At 38.9% G+C, this 15,270-nt stretch overlaps 1 protein-coding gene across 2 annotated transcripts in view; it reads right to left on the bottom strand.

Moving 5' to 3' along the window:
- Nucleotides 1–991: 991 nt before the first annotated feature.
- The window catches only part of FAM53A (family with sequence similarity 53 member A), a 72,751-nt gene continuing 58,472 nt past the window's right edge, over nt 992–15,270 (bottom strand). For both annotated transcript variants that reach the window (XM_074587357.1, XM_074587358.1), the window contains exon 5: nt 992–2,183. In XM_074587357.1, coding sequence (XP_074443458.1) covers nt 1,860–2,183 — 324 coding nt within the window. In that variant the 3' untranslated portion in view covers nt 992–1,859. The remainder of the gene's footprint in view (nt 2,184–15,270) is intronic.

The raw sequence follows: 15,270 nt of genomic DNA on the forward strand, positions 1-15,270 counted from the left end.
CCTGTACTACACCAGAGAAAATATCTGTGGAGTAAGACACAGGTGGCGAGAACAGGAGCTTCTGAAGGAACTGAAGCCTTTGCTCCACGAGCAACTCCTTTATTTACTCATCTAGAAAAAGGAGAATGATTTCTGTCAACAGTGAGAAGCTTCAACTTTCTCCCACACAATATATATTACCGTATCAAAGAAGCCAGTAAGTCTTTGCAGTGTTTTTGCACCTCACTACGTGAGGTGCAGTAACCCAGTATCAATATCACAGATCATTACCACCTGTAGTTGTATGCACAGTAGGAGTCATAAAAGCAAGAAAAAAAAAAAAGAGTTTAGAACTTCTTACTGGGTACCTAAACTTTTAAAATTTTGTATAGATAGCATTATGTAAGCTGGTTCAGTAATTAAAGGCCAATTCTCTTTATGATCAAAGGCTGACCCTAATCATAAGGCTGGAGCCTTTGCCATATGCCTGAAGATATTTACTTCTTTCTAATATTTATTTTCTTTCAAAATACATACTTCTTCCTAATCACATTCCATTAGCTGACTTAAAATACATTGCTGGATTTTGGGTTTATGGCACAAGTTACAGTAGGAGTCGGCTCGTTTAAGCAGACTAACACAATGCACTGCGACATAACCTGAGCTTCCCCATTTTTATCCAGTTTAAAACCATTTTGAGATTAATTTCCCCCTTGTTCAGGAAAATCCTTATTGGAGCTCAACTAACAAAACAAGTGTGTGTTGCAATAGTCTGCAATGAATACAATATTACATTTGAGATGATCACAGTGTATGTAATCACTGAGACACACTTTTGGGATCCGGCACGAGTTACTCCCCAGCTCCCCAGACTAACTTGACATCACTTTCTTTTCAGATGACCAGAAATCTGCCCTCTCCCTCCACCCAGTTTTGCACATAAGCACCATTATTACAGAATCTGCCACAGGCTACGCGTTTTCCACCAGTGAAATTCATAAGCAGACACAAGTGCAAAGCAAAATGTCATTTTATTTAAGTCAAGGACTATTTTCCTTCTAGTATTGCTGAAGGGATCACCTCCTGGGGAATTGATCATTACAAAGTCCCTGTCTAAAAGTTCAAGTGCTCTTGTTGTACATTCTTTTGAACCACAGAAAACATAATGACCAAGTAGGTGGGCAGCTACTCGCAGTTTTATCCCACCTAAATTAGCATTGCTTCAGGCTAGAAAACAATTCAAGTAGTAAAATCATGGAAAATGTTAACCTTTAAGGTCACTACCATATTTTGATCAAAAAGTCCTGAATGTATGAAAAGAACATTTGTACATGTTATGAAGTTTTTTCAACCAGACACTGTCGAAGATGGCAGTTAAGTATTTTGGACCAGTTGTCAACCAAGTATTTAAGAGTTCTATCTGAAGGTTTATTACCAATTTCGTTATGCAATTCACTTTTCACATTAAGCTCTTTAACAAAAGCAACATATACCCGCACCAGAATCACTGTAGACAGATTTAGTTTTATAGAATGCCCTTCTGAAAATTCATTTCAAAATAGAGATGCTTTTTCTCCAGAACTGTAAAAGCCATAAAAATGCAAAATATCTGTTAGGAAATTTTTTAATCAAAATTATTCCTTAACGTTCAAAATAACATTTAACCTCCTACTTTTTTTTTTTTGTTGTCATCCACATATTGATCAATAGACTAAACAGGTAACAATGGTTCACGTTTTTCCCCCACCTGAAACATTTCTTCTAACACAGGCCCAAGATAGGCAATACAGAGATTCAGGGACATGGATTATGCATGGCAAAGGTAATCCTCTATCATTTTAATTTAGAACAACTCTGATTCTAGCACACAACTTTGAGTCTCAGTTGTTTTCAATCTGCTCTAGGTCCAAGTCCCCACAGTCTAGAGGAAAGATGCCTTCTTCGGTGCTCTCACAATCACTCGTGTCCTCATCGCTTTCACATACTGCAGCTGCTTTCTTGTAATCCCTTGTTTTGAAGCTACCTTGGCATGACCCATGATGCCTTACTTCATCCAGCTGTTCTTTCATCGGACTGGAACCGGGGGTGATGATGTTCATAAGATCATTTGAGTCACATGGGGATGAAACAATTGTCTTCATTTGTGTGTCATCGTCATCATCTTCATAGTCAAGGGAGCAAAGACTTTTGGAATTCTTTAAAGTCTGCAATTAAAAAAATACATTAGTATATTAACCATGACTGTACAGGAGGAGCAGAATAAATTCCTTAAATTTTTGAATGGATCAAAAGTATGTACTCAAAATTAGAGTGCCACATATTATTAAATCCTGAAAACAACAAGGGGCAGGAAAACAGCCTTTACTTACAAGGTAATCTGGGCTTGTGCAGATATTTTGCCTATGTAGATTCCCATTAGTGAGAAAAACTTTTTTTATGGAGAAAGAACATAAAACCAAGCTTTAATCACCTAAATGAGAAACTACAAACACCAAGTTTGATGTATTAGCTTTCTGGTGAATGCAGAGCATAGCATTCGGTAACATCAGCATTTAGGTCAGACAGCTGCACTGCAGCCTAGTCAACAACTAATTTCTCAAAGTTCCCAAGCATGCAGACAATGAGCCCTCAGGCCTCACCTCAGAGACAACAAGGGTCCCCAAAGCAATTGGCACATTTGGGAACCTCAAAACAGGAGAAAACCAAGCTTCAATTGGAAGCGTCTTGCTCCAGAGTCAGCTTAGCTCATCTTACATTTGGGTACCATTTGAACAAGAGCTCAGGAATTTCAGCAATTCTGTTTGAATTAAAGACATATTAAAAACAGAGGGGCACTCACCTTTATTTAGACAAAGGAAAAAGAAAACTCCAGTAAACTTGCTACCTCTGTCCCTCAGATAAAGGAATAAAATGCCTAAGCTCCTCACATAACTGTAAGGGACCACTGACTGCATCCAAAAACAACATTTAAGAAAAAACACAGAGCTATACAGACAGCAGAACTTAAGATTTTAATAGGTGAGAAACTTCTAAATTCTGCCTCATACAAGCACACAGCAAGAGGAGGGTGAAATAGTCAGGGCTTCTCTCAGAGGTGGCAAGAGCCAGGAGAATAAACTGGAGGCTTTCTGTATCTTACTGGTTAAGTGACTCCAGTCTCACATACACAATTGTTTTATTACAAGTAGATCCATCCACGGGGAACAAGACCAGCTTTCACACCCATTTTCAGCTTCTTGCCTCAATTTGTTGTTTCTTAAGTAGTTTAGATTTGTTGATATATTCAGATGAAATAGGAACATTGCAGTACTCCCAGTATGCTATATTCCAGATGCTCTTCTAGAGCACTGGATAGTCTTTTGACTTCACCACTGCACATCAGCAGCCACACAAGCAGCTTACCAATATCTCTGGGTGGTTTTTAAACAAAACTTCACAAGTTCATAAGAAATGCAAATGAGTCATCCTTGCCTGTATACAACTGGATGAAGGAGAGTGAGGAAACCTCACTGAGGTGAACCGATTTGCCTGACCCCTTAGGGTCAATGTTAGACATGGAACACCTTGCAGACGAAAGCCCACTGTCACTCTGCAAGTTCATGCAGTTCCTTGGAGATCCCTTCATCAAATCTACATAGAAAGTTTGAGGGAAAGCTTGCATAAATGAAAAAAGCAAACTACTTGAGTTTTGGAGCTCAATCACAGCACAACTAGGCAGAGGAGTGAAGAGCAGTACTGGTACGGGATGCTGGTATCTCTCCATAGGTAAGACCCTTGCAGCAGTATTCCCTGAGCCTGCACCAGATGAAAACACTTCAGTTGGATGCTCTTCACCATCAATCAGAGGTTTGTTATGCCTGTATTGCCCTCTCCTCTTGCTCAGACAACTTTGATATGTTATAATATACATTAGATCATATCAAGTCACATGTTTCAGGCCAAAAGGTTCTCTAAGGGATAATCTAGTTTCACACAAGACTTGATTCAGGAGTTGATTTATGCAACTCCCAAGACCTGCATCCAAAGATCAACTTTCAGGAAAAAAAAACACAAAACAAAAACACAAAAAGAGAGACTGTTGACCACAGTTCTGTCAGGAGTAATTTACCAAAGTCTGTTAGCCATGGTTAAAACCCACATCCAATTTTGCATGTGACTAGCATCAACAAAATTGATGACCTGCATGATCAAAAAGCTTTCTATTTCCATATTTCACTCCCTTATGAAAACAGTTTTGGTATAAAATACATTCCTGTTTTCAAAACATTTCTACATAGCTCACTTACAGCTTATTCAAGTACAAACATCTGAGCTCCTTTTTATGACTAAGAGGTGTGAATTTCTCTCATATTTACTTAAAAGTAAACCAGTATATTTTTGAAGTAGAAAATGTTAAAGGATATTCTATATCGTTGCTTTGAAATGGCACACATTTCCTGTTGTGTATGTCCATATAGGGGACAATATTTTCAGTTCTGTAAGTCTTATAGTAGGCACTGGGAAGGAAAGGGATCAAATAAAGGAAAGCTTTGAAAGTTCTGCTTTCAGTGTTTTAGAAAGGAATTCCCGAGTCCTCCTTCAAAATATCTTTTATTCAATTTACTGCTAGAAATTAATCCAACCACACAGCTGTCTTTCTAGAAGGTTTGTGTACATAAATGGAAAATTGCCTGTTAGCTGTACTGCACTGAAACCACTTGAATGGGAACTTTTAGCCCGTTTCAACACAACAGCAAGTGCATTCAACTGGTTCTTTGTTCACCCACTTGTCACAACCCCACCAAACTAAAAATAGGTGGATTTATTATCTCACAGCACAATCCCACTTCTTTCACAAAGCACAAGGTAGAAATTGCAATGCATTCAAGCCCTCTAAACTGCAGCTCTACATGTTACACTGGTACAGTACCACACCTTTCAAGCACAATTGTGCTCAGTGGGGAGCCTGCGAGTACTTGCTCAATGGTCCTCCTTTTATAAAGGATGCTGGACTAACAAGACAAAAGAGTCCACAGTTGGCAATGGATAGAACTCAATCAGCTAAAAGTATTCTTTTGTGTGATGGAGAAGAAAAAAAAAGAAAGAAAAAAGAAACTCAGAGTTTTAAAAGAAGTGAGGCGATAAAATGTCTGAATATTAAGAAAAAAACCACTTTGTACGGAAAACAATGGCGGGGAAGGAAATAAAAGAAATCTCTCTAGACCCTTGCCATACAAAGCAAACAAGAAAGGCCCAGAGTAGCTTGAAAGGAAACTAATGTCTGTACTCTTTACTAAACCTCCAGTTCAGAAACCCATAATACATCACCTTCCAAATATAAAAAGCAATAAAAAGGTTGGTTTTGTTTTACTAACAAAACTAGAGCATTTGCTACAGTAGTCAAGGGAAAAAATAAGTCACTTATGCACATGAAAACCTAGCGTATAATGGGAGCAGCAGTTCTCATGCGTCTTCCCCATGCCCCCATCATACACTGAGTCCACCCACTTTTCCCCCCTCAGTTTTGAATGGGGGTGGAAGATACAGCTGCTCTGAAGAGGTGCAGCTGCAGCAGCTGGCACAAAGCGAGGAGCAGAGGAAGCCTGAAACCACCAGAAGCCCCAAGCCCACCCTACTGCTTCTCAGCACTACTCATCGCAACAGGATGAGCTGCTCCCTGAAGCCATAGGCTTAAGAAGAGAGGGAATTCATCAGACTAATTAGACTAGCTCTCTGGCTTGCTTTCTGCCCCATCCTGAAACTTTTGCCTATGACTGCACAACACAAGAGATGCTGCTTAAGAGATACCAGCACACAGGGTTTGACTGTTAAGGTCTCTACCAAGGATATGAAAGATGTGAGTCCTTATTATTAGGAGACCCTGGAATATCAGCAACCAATCCAATTGTTACACACTGAAGAGGCAAGGAGCAACACATGGCTGCTTCTATTGCTTCCCTGTACCTAGCCAGTCGATGGAGAAGGAGCAAGTTAGATGGGCAGCATTTCCCTTTGAGGGCTACACGGGTCCTTATGTCACTTCCTGGACTAATGTTTCCTATAGATTAGTCAGACTGGCTCAAAACCAAATGCCTTTACTGTTGGTAACTTATGCCACAGTGAGCTTTTAGATCAGAAGCACCACATACAGCATGATGTGTTTGTGTCTCAGACACTTACCTATCCCTAAGAGGTTACAGTTTAGACTCAGCAATAATGAAGTCCAACCATGCTACAAATTCATTACACTGACAACCCTTCATTTAATGAAGCTAGGAGGGAGATTTAAGGAAGGACTTTAAATTATAAGAACAAACTGTCACAAGAGACTAGTCTTCAACAGCTCATTGCATCATGTTGAAAACTGCCTTCTGAACACACCACCACCTGACTGACATCACACATCTGACCACAAATAGATGCAAACAGTGTCTGTAAACTGCATTTTCCATTCACGCATCTAGTTACCTGCATTAATATTATTACCTGCGACAATTCCAAGTTGGAGACATGTACAGTGTTTACTGTAAATAATTAGAAATCTCAGCTGGTTCTATAGATTAAAGATATCCCACCACAGTCCTAATCCCTGCATTTTTACTATGCATAAAGTGAAAAATAGTAAGAAAAAGGCAGTGCTTATGTAACAAACTATTAACCTTTCTGCAGAGTAAAGCTCTTGACATTTGACTCTAACTTTTCTGTCTGGAATAGCACTGAGCATTTTGTGAACACTTCAGTGTTCATTCACAGATAACCTTAGCTTTAAGAAGCTTGCTGCTGAGAAGAAATACTGCTTCATCGGTATGAAGTAGTGCTGACAGGAGGAAAACAATAGAGTATTCATCATATTATATGCTTGAAGCTTGCTAATACACTCTAAAAGCCAAAAAACAAAATTAAAATGGGAAAGAATTTTTCTCCCTGCTCAAATGAGAAATCAAAACTGTAGAAATACATTAAGTTTTTAAATTCAAGTCTCTAAAAAATACTGCAGGTCAAAAACCATTGCGAATTTTTAAACTATGCATTTGAAACAAACCAAAAGAAAAGTTGTGGGGTTTTTTTTTTTCCTTGCATTGAGCTCCAAACCAAATAGTTAACAAACACATTTCTATTTATATATTTCGTGGAAACAGAATCAAATCCCTAGAAAATTCCTGACATCTTCATGGGCAAAATCTAATCTCTGATCAAATTCACTTCGAGAACCAAACATGCCATTCACTTTTTGCAGCTCTGCAGTTATCACTAATTTTCCTGGAAATTTGGCATGTATATTTATATTAAAAGATGCAATGGTTATTTCATCATCTATTGGAAACAGAAAAAGCACAGAACACTGGATATGAATGAGAAAGGGCAAATAACCTCTACCATTTTGCCATGTAATAGGATACTTAACTATAATAACCATTCCTTACAGAGGTAAAATTACTGCTGCAGTTCTTGTAGTCAAATAAGGTAAACCCCATTTGCAAAGCCAAAGACCTAGTTAAAAATCAATACAAGCTGACATGCAGCAATATGGCTATGACTTGAAATGAAAGTTGTTCAGTACTTTGTCTCTGCTGTATCTTCAAAGGTTATTTTAATTTTTTAGATGTAGGTGCCCAGGAAGAGAAGTAAACTGACATCAACTCATCTCACATCAGATGCTAAACAGCATCATGAAGTAACAGCCTTTCATCTTCCACTACCCAGACTGTTCTAGATTTAAGCACACAGCTTTCTGGTGTAGTCTACCATGAAAGTTGATCTATTTATTGGCCTAGATTTTTATGCTTATATTCTAAATTGTGCCACAGTATCCTTCTAAGTTTTGTTTATGACCTGTAAGAACTTGTGATTTAATTTGGCTTTTTATTTAGTGCTATTAATTGAAAAAATACTATGGCTTAATGAAATAGAAATATGTCAGTGAAATGCTAAATTTGTCTAATTATACTCACATATGCAAGAATAACTGACAAACCAGTGGAACAGTTAATCTACAAATGAGAAGAACAAAATGCAGAAAGACTTTGGGCGGGGGGGGGGGAGCAGCGCAGAACTGGGAGTCCAGTTCTCTGCCTGAGCACCATTGCAGTCCACACACATTTGTCACCTGCACTGGTGGGGAGATTTTGGGAACAGACTCATGCTCTGCAGTCTTCAGACCTGTGCAGCAGCTTACCTGTTTTGCTAGGAAACTTTGTAAAACCCCATTAAAATCATTGCTATCACACCAAATTCCAAATGGTGACACGTGAAGTCACAGACAGGGAAGGCTGATCCCATATACAGCAGGGATTACAACTACCAGGGATTAAGTTCAACCTGAACCCCTGCTTCCCCCTTGCCGCAGTCAGACATAAAAATTATTCGTGATAGGCACTCCACAAATGAAATCAAAATTCACATTCAAACTAAATATCCTGCCCGCATCTTTTCCTTGTAGGTGTTTGCGAAGATCATCTAAACAACTGAGGAGAAAATCCCCAGGCCCCCTCAGAGCTATTACTTTACCCCCACACACACTCAGTGTGCACATGTGTTCAATTAAATTCAACATCAAGTGACAAACTAAGGAATTTAAGCAGATTACAGAATAGGTGGTCAGTCTAAAGGTGTTCATCTCTAAACTGAATCTAAGCAGACAAACACTACTGCTGTTTATTCTTCATTCCTTTCTAAATTACATTTTGGGATAAGGGCAGTTTAGTGCAGGAAACTCAGGTACTGGAGTTTAGCAGTTTCTCCAGGCCCAGGACCATTCATCACAGGGTTTAACTTGTTTGTTTGTTTTTAAAAGACAAATTGGAACCTAAGTGAGTTAATGCAGTATTTAATGTAAAACAGGCAAGAATATGATTCAACAGCAATACTAACATGAAGCAGGTGAACATATATGGCAATGGTCCCCTTATATAAAACCCAGGCCAACATTAAACTGCATTTTAAATAGTTTATAGTATGGAATTTTAATTAAGTTGGCATCTTACATTTTCTAATTTGGTGATTTTGTGAACTGCAACTTTATACTTGCTGAAACAGGAAAGGTAAAAGTCATGCAATCTTTTATTATGAGTATGTGGAATTACATTCTACAAACATCAGGCCTAACTATTTCACCTGCATGTAATTAGGTAAAAAAGTTTCAATTATTCTTAGTACTAGTTAGCAAGCATAAATACCTACAGATGCTATGAATTATTCCATTAGCTAAACCAGAAGAGGCTCACACAGGGAATTTAACTGTTCTGAACTGGCTGATAATCGATATAGTGTCAAACAAAGTGGAACACAATGACATTTGCTTTGTTCAGCTGAATAACACAGTAGAAGACTTTGGCCGGGGAGAAAGAAGATTAAACCAACTAAGACAACAACTAGATACAGCAGCAGTGTTCACCTGAAATGCACCAATGCATTAGAACAGAGGTTTCCTCAAAGGGAAAGAAGCACCACAGCGAAAAGACTCAAAAAGGCATCAAAGCAGCAGGAATAGTGGCTGGTGAGATGGGTTCAGCCCTGCTCTTGCTTAGGCAGCAGCTGCAGTCTGGGGTCTTATGCAGGAGCAAAGCAATTGCTCTGTCTTAAGGGAAACAACTGTCTTTGCAACTATCTAGTTTTTTTCTACTCCCTGCTTGATCCTAAGCACATCTCTAATATAGATGGTGGATCTATCCACCCTATGGATAAGCTGAAGAGCTGGATGATGTGGAATTGGGCTTCTATAGTGCTTGAGCTGCACAAGCTCAGGAGGCTTCAATCTGGCAAATTCACATCACCCAACTGCCTTAGTGAGTGATGGTGTGACGAATAAACAGCTGCGCCATTTGCATTCATGCAGGGATGATGAACACATCTGGTTTTGTAGTAGGAGGGCACAAAGGGAAACAGTGTAAGCACATGCTCTCTCCCAACAGAAGTGATTCACGTTTTGCCAGAGTTGTTCCATCTTTTCCGATTCAAGAACTTTTACCTTTCCTTTTAGAAAAGAAACACAGACCCTGGAAACAAGAAACAGCTTAAAGTGTGTATTACCAGCTTAATATTAAAAATTATTTTATAGAGACTTAGTTTAAATGATATCTAATTCATACAGATTTTAGAAAGATGCATCTAGTTTTCTGCATTTTAAAATAGGAAATAAGGAAGGACATTCACATCAGTACCACGAGCTACATGCACATCCCTTCACACAAACATGAACTACTTCACAGTTGCTCAGAACATTGATATCCCTGAACAGCACAAGAAAACCGCTTAACAATATTATGATTGCTTGCAATATCATCTCTCAATATACTTGGGGATTCAGGATCCAAAAAACAAAGACCACCCTGGGTAGCCAAAATGCATTATTCCTGCTAATGTATTATGCCTCTGACAGACGAATTAAGACTTACTTACTATAATCAGCTCTGAAACACCATTAACAGAAAAGTTACCTCCAAATTAGATTTCTAACTAGATGCATTCAAACAATAACAGAAAAAGCTGTAGCTGTGCTTCTACAAAACTCCTCATAGTCACATTTTGAAGTTCACTTTACCATGCCAAACTCTGTTCTCAAGTAACAGGGTTTAAGTTTGACCGATTATGCACTAGTGTAACACAGGACAGGATCTGACCCTTGAGGTTTCAAAACATGACCATATTGGCTTCATTTCCTGCCATTTATGTGTCATCTATTTTTATAGAGAACTTCTATTCCTGAGCAGTTTAGCCAAGGTCTTATTCCTTCATGACTTTGCTATGAGCTGCAAACAATTACTTTCACAACTGAATCACATATGCACTGATTTTTGCAGAGTACACCCATGTACCAACTTCTCTTAAAATTCTAGTGTCTTTTTTTATATTTATCCTCAGGACAAGTATTAAGTTGATATGATGGGTCAAATTTATAAGAAATTAGAGAAGTAAACTCCAAGTCCTGATTCTGAGGCTGCCCTCATTAGTTACTGACAGACATCAGCCTCACCTATATTATTGGGTTATGCTGGCACTCCATCATAACTAGCATTTTAAGGGATTCTATAATTGGGCCATAAAGTTCACCTCTGCCAGGGAGGGGGGATGGGAGAGAAAGGGAAACACAACCTCAGCTTGGGAACAGTTCCCCCTTCTTCAGACCAATTTTCCACTACAGAAATACTTTTCCAAAACAAAGCCTTAAGACCTTGTTATACAAGTGCACACAGGCACACATGGGTATATGCATAGGCAGATGAAGCGCGAGTGCTGTTACGAATCTTTTGCTCAACTCAATGGCAAAAACCATAATTTAACAATCAATTCTTGTAGGAGCATTAATTCAAAGCGTAGGTGGACTCTCGCCACTAATTATTTCCAGAGACAAGTCGAAAACAACACATTTGTTTAGCAAGAACAGAATTAGCACTGTTCACCTTCAATCTCAAATACCTGTACCACGTTTTTCTAGCTTAGTACCTGATTTTGGATCATTTTGAACATTTCTGAAATTACAGGGCTCAGGAAGTGCTCGTGACATCAAGTGGCAAGCCTGCTATGGATTTTGTAATATTGAGTCAACTTGTGCTAAAACTTACATTTAGTAGATACAATTTGAACAAATTTGTTTATTGGTTCAAATACCAAAGCTGACAACACTTCAGCAGTTGATACTCAATATGGTTTTTTTTTTTAAAACAGTTAAGTCAGGAAACGACGTATGTGGTCCTTTATCCTTCAGCTACACTGAAAAACAATACACGTTGTAAAATACATCATACCAAGTCAGAAGAGAGGAAAACTATAAGCAACTTCTGTGTAAGACAGCCCACATTCAAAATTCTAACGCACTGCAGTAACACTAAAACTAAGCTCAACTTCTCACTGTATGGCCAACTTCAGTTTTCCTCTATTTTGTACTAAAATCAGAGTTCACATGAAAAGGCTGTAACATTCAAAAAGGTATACATTTAAGTATTACACACACTTTGTTTTAAAGACTCAAATTTGTTTATACTACCACAACTTGCAAGCTTCCTAGCATACCATAAAGACCTTTTAAGTTTTAGTCACATGGTTACTACTATAATGAAAACTGAAATCAGGAAACTCATCAGAAGTCTCATTTATTTAAAATTCGGTTTCTGGTAATACTTAAGTTTTATTGCAGAAGCATGTGTCATCATCAGCATATAAAGAACTGAGTACTTTCAAGTATATGAACAGATCGGCTATTTGATTATCTGCAGGCTAACCTTAACACCAAAGCATCACCTCCCAGATCACTTATGCAGAAAACATCTGCTTAGAACTCCATTAAAAGTTGTGTCTAACAACAACTTAAAAACCCCACAAGCTTCTCTTCAGTTTGTATATACTTGAAAAAGAACATGTAAACAAGTCAATATTTCCCAGCCTAATGGAAGAACAAATTGACATCGCTAATCAATATAGATAAATTCAAATCAGTTCATTTTCACATGCTCGAGACATCTGTTTTGCTTTTATCACACCTAGGTAGTAGTATATATACAAGCAGCAGGAACTGATGTATGCAATGCAAGACTAACAAAAGACAAAGTGACAGTTAAACTTAAGCCTTCCCAAAGTGGTTTTAATAAACCTCTCTGTAGAGAAAATCTCAGGTGAATCAACTTGGTTTAGGTCTCAGAAGACAATGCATCAAGTCAGAAAGTGACTGCCAAAAAGCAAGGGAAGTTTCACAACAGGTAATACTCAGAGTATGGATGACCGAAGCCTAGTTTCAGAATGGAAAGTTTTCTTCCAGTCTGGTACTATAAAGATGCACTAATCTATTAGTTTGAGTATCATGTCATTAGAAGAACAGTGAGTATTAAAGAGAACCCCTTCTCCCAAAATTACCCTAAGTTAAAGAGAAAACTATTTTTCTAATAAATTTAAAAAAAATTAAATTGGGATTTCATCTTTTGCCAAGAGAGATCTGGAAAAAACTTTTCACATCAATGACTAAACACTACTCAACTCTTCTGCTAGATACCATCTCTTGCAATTTAGAGCAAGGAAAAAACCTAATCCCCTGCCACCTGCCAAAACCCAGATGGGTAAAACCTGAGAAAAGCGCTCTCACCTCTCTTTAAACCCTCTGGTGCAGCTTAGGCACATTAACTGTAAGTACCATATATATAACACTGAACCATAGCTCTTAACTCAATATTGTATTGTATTCCAGACAACATCACCAATAATTTCAGCGTAATCCAATTTTATGACAGGCTAAGCAATAATTAAAAGAGAAAATACCCACAGCTGGCTGAAACCTGGCTTGTGAGTTAATAGATGGCCTCTTTTCTCATAATGTCAAATGCAGCTGGTCTGGTCCTCATTAGCTCTTTCAACAACAAATACTTACTTGTACATACAGGAACTTGCTAGAAGGGAAAAGCAAATCTGCAGCAGATATTAAACTGCCTCCTCCTCTTATTAGCACACTGCTTACAGAAAAGTACCATAAACATACAAAGGTCTGATAGAGCACCACAGTCCTGACCAGCTCTAAGAAGCTCCAGCTATTAGCAATACATTTGTTACAGAACACCATTTACAAAAGAGGGGAGAAAAAACCCAGCTCTATCCTTAATGAGATTTCCTTTCCCTCAGTATCCTCAAGGCTTATACTCCCTCACTGTCAGAGCACAGGGAACCTCCAGCACAAGGGCTCACTTCATTACATGCCATTTCAGGCCTAATTTCACATTGTGACCCACTCTGCTGATGCAAAGAAAGCAAAACGCCAGATGCTCTCTGCTCCTGCTACCTCAGTAGTGTTTCATTCACTATTCCAAAAAACTTCCAGGCATCCATTCAAAATCAAGTACGCCCAGGCCGGTCTGTCCTGTCACAGGACAAAGTGCTGGCTTGTCTTCAGCTCACTTTTGATGCTTGCCTATCATCTCCCAGCCCAGCCTACTGGAATTTGAACTTTAAATGGACGCCCTCCATGGCAACAATAGATAAAAAAGGAGCCTTTGATTGTTCATGCGTTTCGGAAAAGAAAGGAGATTCATCCTGGCTGCGACCTAGCAGGAACTCATCAAGCACGGCTCCCCTTCCACTGCAATGGGATGCCTTAGCCTGTGGCTACTCATTCAAGCTCCCTGCGTCTACGTTTCCATTCAAAGAGGATGAATTCTTCAGGTTTCCCCCCCTTAAGGAATTAAACGCTGATCCTATGAATGGCGGATAACACCAAGCTTGGAAAGCAGCCAAAAGGTTCTGTAACACTCAGCAGCTTGGAGTTACTTCAATACTTATCGATATCTAGCACGATTTATAGCTGCATTATTTATAAGGAAAAAAATCAGAGCCATATTTAGACCTTGGTAATAAACTATTTTTAGCACCATCTGTTTTTCTAAGTTTGTTCCCTTGCTTAGGCAAGAGCATACTTTTACCCAGTTCCCACTTCTTTGCCCATTTAAAAGAATTCAGAGCCTAAACCAAAGCACAAGTAAGGATTGTGTTGAATATTTATTGCACAGCAATCCTCCTAATCATGTTTTGGAAATCAAAATTGCTGACTAAGGATGGTCTTGGGCTGATGCAACAGTATATGCTGTCTTCAGTTACAAAACTGAGCAGATTTTTTTTTAATGCAAGGGGCAATGTGTTTCCCACAAAGGTTACTATCTGGAAAGAAACAACTAATCATTAACTGCATTAAGCCATCTGAAAAGGGTTCACACTCCTGGCTGTGCTTTTCTGGGCAATAGTTGCCAAGTTTCACCCTCATTAAACCCATAGATATTTTGTCACAAGTACATTCTGCCAGGCTGCTGTTAAGAAGGGGAGACATGAAGCATAGGCAGCTGCTGCAGGCACCTTGCCTCTAAGAGATGAGGTGTTTCAAGCAGCAGCTGCCACCCGGTCAAAAGCTCCCCCAAACCTCAAATTACCTCTTCAGACTTACATTTATATTCTGCTTTTAGTATAGGACATGACACTGGTGGCCTCCGCAGCATGACAAGAGGGACAGAGCGAAGTTGCCAGTTCCTCGAACTCTGAGTGAAGCAAGGCTTTAGGTACTCGCACACTGATTAAGTTCTCAGAAATGCATTTGATAGCAAGATATTCGTTGTAACCTCCTGACTCAAGAAAGTTTCCTTTTTACCCAAAATAGTAGCACAAGTATCTGAAAGCATTACTGTTAATCGTGTCAATTAAGAAATCTACGGCAGAAAACTCATCTACAATATGAGCTCATGGAGTTCTTACCCTTTGCAAAGGGCAGTAGCAGTAAGGGTTGCAAGCTGGTTTACTAAGGCTTGCAGCACAAGTGGAGCATTCCTGGGAAGTAGAAGACATGCAGCA

The sequence above is a fragment of the Larus michahellis genome, chromosome 5, assembly GCF_964199755.1.
Source record: "Larus michahellis chromosome 5, bLarMic1.1, whole genome shotgun sequence".
Taxonomy (NCBI): Eukaryota; Metazoa; Chordata; class Aves; order Charadriiformes; family Laridae; genus Larus; species Larus michahellis.